At 36.7% G+C, this 7,804-nt stretch overlaps 1 protein-coding gene across 1 annotated transcript; it reads left to right on the top strand.

Annotated features, from left to right (window-relative positions):
- Positions 1–5,770: 5,770 nt before the first annotated feature.
- LOC143753094 (E3 SUMO-protein ligase ZBED1-like) lies at positions 5,771–7,300 on the top strand. The gene has a single exon (XM_077245628.1). It carries the CDS (start codon positions 5,771–5,773, stop codon positions 7,298–7,300), a length of 1,530 nt encoding a protein of 509 aa, XP_077101743.1.
- The last annotated feature ends 504 nt before the right edge of the window (positions 7,301–7,804 follow it).

Genomic DNA, 7,804 nt, shown 5'->3' with positions numbered 1-7,804 from the left:
CATTCCCATCAAAGAAAGTGTCACCTATTTAGGAATAAAAATAATAAAAGATACTAAACTAAGATGTCAGATGAATTTTAGTTCAGTTGTGGAGAAAACACACAAAAAATGTAACTTTTGGTTGTTAAGAGATCTATCTTTAAAAGGCAGAACTCTGCTTACTAAAGCAGAAGGGATTTCCCGCTTATCCTATGCTGCTCAGTCTTTAATTGTGGATAAATCTACTTGCAAGTTGATTGATGTAATGTTGCTCAAATTTCTTTGGAAAAATAAAACTCATTATATTAGAAAATCAGTTATTTTGAATTCTTATAATAAAGGTGGCTTAAATTTCATTGATTTTGATTCTCTTAACAATACCTTAAAAATTAATTGGCTTAAACGTTTCCTTCACAATCAATCTTCTATTTGGAGTATAATCCCAAGATATATCTTTTCTCAATTAGGAGGTATACATTTTCTTTTAATGTGCAATTATTCAGTTAGTAAACTTCCTGTCAAACTTTCCAATTATCATCAGCAGATGCTTATGGCTTGGAGACTTTCCAAAACTTAATTTCTCTTAAAGAAAGACATGGATATCTTGGATGGCATTGGGGTGAGTAAATTATTTGGAAATATTTATTTTGAGGTGAACTAATCCTTTAAGGCTGTTTCCCACAGTGAGTATATTGGTTTAGTTTGATGAATTCAATGGATTCAAGTCACTGAATCAGCATTTCTTGTGGGTGGAAATCCAGATTCCCATGAGTTTACACACATTTTTTGATAACTCTGTACAGTTTAATGTACATACCATCTCATACAGGCAAAATAAGGAATTTAAGAATTGGCTCTTTGAAGACTATAGGGAGAGTCACTAAAATATTGATTTAAATATAATAAATATAAAGTAGGGCTGGGTGATTTGGCCAAAAAAAAAAAAAAAAATTTTTTTATATCAGTCGATGTCGATAAATATCAGGATAAATGTCAAATCTTTATTTCTTTCCAGTTTAAAGGGAGATTTTTGCTCCTAAGTGAAAGTTGTAGAAACCAGTGTTAATTGTGGTTTTAAACTACTCTTTATTGTCAGAAGATAGCATGACAAACACTTGCCAAACAGGTGAACATTTCACAAATCTGAGGTAGAACATTCAAACATGTCATTTTTCCTTAACATAATAAATATCTGAATAGAACAATATATTTCTTAGTTTCTACATGTGCTAATGGGGGATATTGTTCAAGTCTTGAAACAGGTTTTTGTTGCCTGACTTTGATGGCCCGTATCTTCACCACAGTTTGCAGTGCAGGCTGCAATATTAATATTACATGTTTTGTCTCGAAACGCATATTTGACAGTGAGTTGACTGTAAATCTGCATCCTAACTCAAGCTAATACTACTTATTGTTAAATTTATGTTCAATAACAAAAACAGTAACATCTGTTAAAAAAAATGTAACGACCACATTTTTATTTGGTAAAATGTAATATTCTGACTGTTTGAGTTTTATTAAAATTAACCATTGGTCATCCAGTATCATGCATATAGATCATGATAACCACAGATAAAACCAGGCATAGCCTATAGCACCTCACATCATGGCAAAATGTAACTTTATGGTTTCTATGGTATTTGTATGAAAAACAGTAGCGTAAATACATTATTAAATACTGTAATTATATTCCATTAGTCATTTAATACATTGTCTACATTAATAATATAGGCTAATACAATTCAATATGTATATCCCACACTTCATGGTGCAGTTAATATTACTAGGCTAACGTTACAGTAAATCCATGGTAAATGGATTTAGTATCAATTCAGATTCTGACTATCGTTGCGCACAGTGTTTCTCCTGTTCTCCTGTCAGCGCTGTTTCATCTGCCTTTAAACTGGTTTAAACTGGACATTTGTGTTCTTTGCTAATTTGAGCCGAGCGGATAAATGGTCCGTGTGGCGCGCGGTTCAAATGAGTTTAGTTCCACTTTTGGCGCATAAACATTATCGAACATTTATTGAACTCTTGATATCGTTTTATCGAGAAAAATGATATCGCGATAATCATCTGTTACACCCCCGTCTAGAGGAAGAGGCGCAACATGAAAGAGTCAGAGAATTACAAGATTTGGAACAAAAAAAAGTTATTCATTTTCTTAATATGGGACTTGTGGTTCAGGAGCTGACCCAGCCAAAATAACAAACAAAACAACCTTGTCTTTAACCTCCTTACTAAACCCTAACCCAAAAGAAAAGAAAACGAATATACAATCTGTAAAGCTAACTCCCTAACAGAGTTCAAACAGTTTACAATAAAAAAAAGAATGGCGTCAAGCTCCCTACTTTCCCAAAAATCAATGTGTACAATATATTTACAATCAGGCAAACAAAACCGAAAAGGGCAGTCCAAATCGGTGTCGGTAAGCAGGCAAAGGGTCAAATATACCAATGGGGATATTTAGATAAAAGACAGTTCACAATTCAAACAAACAAACAGTACTCACAGTCTCAAATACTCTTAACACTCAAATACTCTTAACACTCAAATACTCTTAACACTCAAATACTCTTAACACTCAAATACTCTTAACACTCAAATACTCTTAACACTCAAATACTCTTAACACTCAAATACTCTTAACACTCAAATACTCACAAAAACCCAATCTGCCTCTCTAGGAAATGATGATGTGTCTTTTAAAACACTCTGCACCAATCAGGATAGAGGATCAATCACCATGCAGAAACCAATCAGATGGTGTTCCAATCATCCTGTAGGAACCAATCAGATGATGTTCCTAGACAAGCAAACAGAGAAATAACAAAATGCAACCCATAGGGTCGTAACATTATCGTTATCGTTTTATCGCCTAGCCCTAATATAAAGTAAACAAACTAAATTTTAAAATGAACATTTATATAGATGGCCCAACCATTTTACTAGCATTGCCATATACATATCCTTTCTCTTTAAAGGGTAACTAAACCCCGTGGTCAGAGCCTGACTCCACCCACTGGCAATATTTGAAAAATGCTGGAAAAGTGGGCAGAGCCTAAATAACTATAAATGCTATGCTAAATAGATGCTAAAATACTCTATCCTGATCATTTTCAATACTCGCAATTCCAACTCCTGACTCGCTACAGTGGTTTTGACGAAACAAGATGGTTTTATACTGCCAAGGGTGTGGTGAGCTGGAGCCTGCTAACGTCACGAACCACCCCAAACATCCAATAGGAAAATTCAACTGCAGTAGCCACCGTTCAACCTGAAGAGGGCAGCACTCAGACGTTTTTACACCATATATTGTAGAATTAAAACACTTTATACCCAAATGTCAAAAAAGTTACTCAAATCAATGAACAGCACTAATAAAGCCCCATTCTTACAGATCATTAACTAAAAAAAAGTTGGTTTAGGGTTTAGTTACCCTTTAATGGTTTAAATTAGCTGAATTTACATTTTTCTAGGAATTATTTGACATTTACACCCACGATGGCCTGAATGACAACCATCATAGAATCAAGTTTAGGACCTAAATAAAGTGCTCCCATAAAGTATTTAGATAAAACACTGCCTTTTAAAAGCTTCGGGTTCAGCAAGAGATTTTGTTTTAATCATTTTTAAAGAAATTAATACCTTTAAGAAAGCATTAAATTGATCAAAAGTGACAAAGAGATTTATAATGTTTAAAAGATTTCCATTTCAAATAAATGCTGTTCTTTGTAACTTTATATTCATCAATGAATTAATTCAGTTTCCCGAAACATATCAAGCAGCACAACTGTTTTTAACACTGATAATAATAATAATCAGAAATGTTTCTTGAGCAGCAAGTCATCATATTAGAATGATTTCTGAAGGATCATGTGACTCTGAAGACTGGAGTAGGCCTAATGATGCTGAAAATTCAGCTTTGATCACAGGAATAAATTAAATTGAAAATATATTGCAATAGTATTTCATATTGCTGTTTTTACAGTGTTTTTGATCAAATAAATGCAGGTTTGGTGAGCAGAAGAGGCTTCTTTCAAATAAAATAAAAAAACCTATAATCTTACCAATCCCCCAAAAAAAATTATGTTTGAAATAAAGCAATAGATATAGTTTTGGCACGTCACTTGAACCTTCTTTGGAGCTGCTGTAGTTCATATATCTGGAGTTATCCATAACCAAAATATCAGATATCCAGTGATGTGTGTAATGACTGTATCATATACAATAGATCACATAGGGGTGGTGATGGCGCAGTGGATAAGACACATGCCTTTGGTGTGAGAGACCTGGGTTCGAATCCACTGTGAGACACCGATCTGTCCCTGAGCAAGAGACTTAACCCCTAGTTGCTCCAGAGGCGTGCGACCTCTGACATATAGCAATTGTAAGTCGCTTTGGATAAAAGCGTCAGCTAAATGAATAAATGTAAATGTAAATATGAATTCTCAGCAGCAGATTGTCGATACTCACCCGTCGTGTGTTTCAGATGGTGTGGTGACGTACGAGCAGCTGAAGCTCATGATGTCCACTCGAAGCGTCCAGCTCGTCGATGTTCGTGAACCGGATGAGCTGGAAGCAGGATTTATTCCAGGAGCAACCAACATTCCTTGTAAGTCACACAGTTCAGCTCTACACACACACACACACACTAAGAGTGACAGTACTTTTGTTGATGTAGTGGGAGAGGTGGAGCAGGCCCTCAGACTGAGCCCGGATCAGTTTAGAGAGCGATACGGCGTCACAAAGCCTCACAGTAGGGATGGGCGGATCGATCCTTAAGTATCGATATTTTCGATACTGCTTTTGTATCAAAAGGATCGATCCTCAAAAACAAGTATCGATACTATCTGTTTGTTTATTTTTTTATTACGTTTATTTTTTTTAATTTTTAAAATTAGTAGTACACCCTATTGTATATAAATACACTTAAAGCATAACGTCAATGGGAACTATATCTTCTTCCGCTGTATCACCGCGTTCGCTCACGTTACGTCTCCTTCCGCTGTATCACCGCGCGCGCACACTCTCACTCTCACTACCAGTCCAGCAGGAGCACATCAGCACACTCAGTCAGCGCAGAGTCCCGCAGACAGGTTTAAAAAGGTGTTCGAGTGCATGACTGCGATGAGTGAAAGAAAAAGAAGCGTAATTTGGAGTTATTTCACTGAAGCCTCGTGTGACATTTGTAAAAAAAACATACGCCACTGTGGCAATACCACAAATTTGACAAAACATCTTAAAGCAAAACACCCTACAGAGCACGACGAAGTGCAGCTGAAGCGAGCAGAGGAGGTAACACAGACACGACCCCCATCTTCTGGCTCGAGGCAGAGTGCATTAGCAGAATGGTTTCAGAGAGGTCAACGTTATCCAGGTATCAAGTGGTGGTTAGATTATTTGAATACAAAAAGTCAAGTTATTTATAGCTATAGGCTACTTTGTACAATATATACTGTTTCAGATATGAAGATATTAATTACAGTATTTTATGTGGAGCAGAATATTAAACTGGATATTTTGCTTTAAACATTTTTCATTAGCTATATCTATTTCTGTTATCTGATAGGCTATCTGGTGGATATTCTTAATTAAATCATTTATATATTTATCATTTAAAAAATGTTTATTAAACAAATGACAGTTTAAATGTCCAGTAATACGGGAGAGATTTACTATCATTATAAATTCTTAATGCCTGTAACACAGCTTTAAGAACATAATTTCTGTATTATATTTTATAGATGACTCGCAGAGAGCATCAGAAATTACAAGAGGGATAGGAGAGATGATTGCAAGGGACCTCCAGCCAATCTCACTTGTAGAAGACAGGGGATTTATTGCTCTTGTCAAGATTCTTGATCCACGTTACCAAATCCCTTCCCGGAAAAAGCTGATGGAGTGTACAATTAACAATATGTATGGTGAATGTAAAGCCAACGTAATGACAACATTACAACATGCAAACCATGTCATTCTCACAACAGATATGTGGACCTCAAGGTCCACAGAGGCATATTTAACTGTGACCTGTCATTTTATTGACAACTGGCAAATGGAGAATTTTGTGCTAGAAACCTGCCATTTCAGTGTACAGCACACAGCTGACAATATTAGTGCAGAGCTGAAAAGAATAGCTGAAGAATGGGGCATAACTCAAAAGGTGCTTGCAGTTGTCACAGACAACGGTGCAAATATGGTTGCTGCAGTGCATAAGGCTGGGTGGATGCATTATCCATGTTTTGCCCACACATTAAACTTGGTGGTCAAAGATGCAATAAAGGCATCTCCGGAGACCGTTCATCTGCTGGAAAAATGCAGAAGCATTGTATCCTTTTTCCACCACAGCACAAAAGCCACAGAGAAGCTTAAACAGATACAAAATCAACTGAAAGTGGCAGAACATAAACTGATAATTTCAGTTGAAACCAGGTGGAATTCAGCTTTCTACATGTTGGAGAGGCTACATGAACAAATAGATCCAGTTACCACAGCCCTCTGTTTACTTGGAAAGAGTGACCTGTGCTTTACAACTGAAGAGCGGTCTGTTATCCACCTAACCATTGAGGCCCTGAAACCTTTTGAGGAGGCAACACGTGAAGTATCAGCAGAAAAATACACTTCTGTCTCAAAGGTCATTCCCCTAGTATCACTGCTGCTTAGAGCATCTGCTGCCACTGAGCGTCAAGGAAGCTCTTTTGCCACAGAACTGGCACAGCAATGTCAGCGGAGATTCCGTGGAATTGAAACCATACACAGTCTTGGTGCCAGCACCTTTCTTGACATAAGGTTTAAGCACCTGGCATTTCGTGACAAGGATCATGTAGAAGCTGTAAAAAAGCGACTCCTATCTGAAATGCGGGATGTCCACTTGGCGGCTGCACCACAAGCTACCTCAACATCTACCCTAAGGTCTGTGTCAGTACCTAGAGCAAACTCTGCATCATCAGAGACTCCTCCAATGACCCCATGTACTGCATCATCTACAGCTAAAGGAGGCATATGGGGGGATTTTGACTCACAGGTTCTATCAGCACAACAACAACAATCAGGAAGCAGCGATTCCATAATTGAAATGCGTCGCTATGCAGAGGAAAAAGTACTTCCCCGTAACCAAGACCCATTAGTTTGGTGGAGAAATCACGAACAAACCTTCCCAGCTCTCAGCAAACTAGCAAAAAAATATCTTGGGGTCACTGCATCATCTGTCCCTTCTGAGAGAATTTTTTCCAAAGCAGGGGAGTTGATCAGTCAAAGAAGAAACAGACTAAAGGGGAAAAATGTCAACATTCTCTTGTTCCTTAACAAAAACCTTTAAATCAGTTCTAAATCATTTAATGGTTTACATATGCTGGCTGTGTATATCAGTACATGCACATATGAAGATTCCAACTTAAAATTCTGCCTGAAGTTCAGGTTCAAGTTTGACATTTAAATAATTTGAAGTGTTCTCAGCCTAACAGTCATCCCTGGTTTGATTTTCAGTGCATTCCAGTCTTTTATCAGGGGTTTATTTTATTTTATTTTTAAGCCGTAGAGTTTATCAGTCATAGAAAAAACAGGCTCAAGAGGAAAATGTTAATGTCAACTTGTTTCATCTCAAAAACCTATAAAGGGAAGAAATGTGGTAAAAGTGTTCAGTGTTTGTTAATAAACATAAGCAAAACGTTTTCATGTCCATTTTATTTATTATTAATAATGTTGCTATCAAAATACTCTATAAAATCACTTACATAAAAATATTTCATAGAAGTATCGGTATCGGTATCGGTATCGGCGATACTTGTCTTGAAAGTACTTGGTATCGGATCGAAAAGAAAAT

This window comes from Siphateles boraxobius, unplaced genomic scaffold, assembly GCF_051911475.1.
Source record: "Siphateles boraxobius isolate OS27281-9 unplaced genomic scaffold, OSU_SipBor_1 272, whole genome shotgun sequence".
Taxonomy (NCBI): domain Eukaryota; kingdom Metazoa; phylum Chordata; class Actinopteri; order Cypriniformes; family Leuciscidae; genus Siphateles; species Siphateles boraxobius.
This window is presented reverse-complemented; position numbering and strand designations above follow the sequence as displayed.

Excerpts from the sequence above, each read along its gene's own strand:
- LOC143753094 (XM_077245628.1), top strand. The coding sequence starts at position 5,771 with ATGATTGCAAGGGACCTCCAGCCAATCTCACTTGTAGAAGACAGGGGA.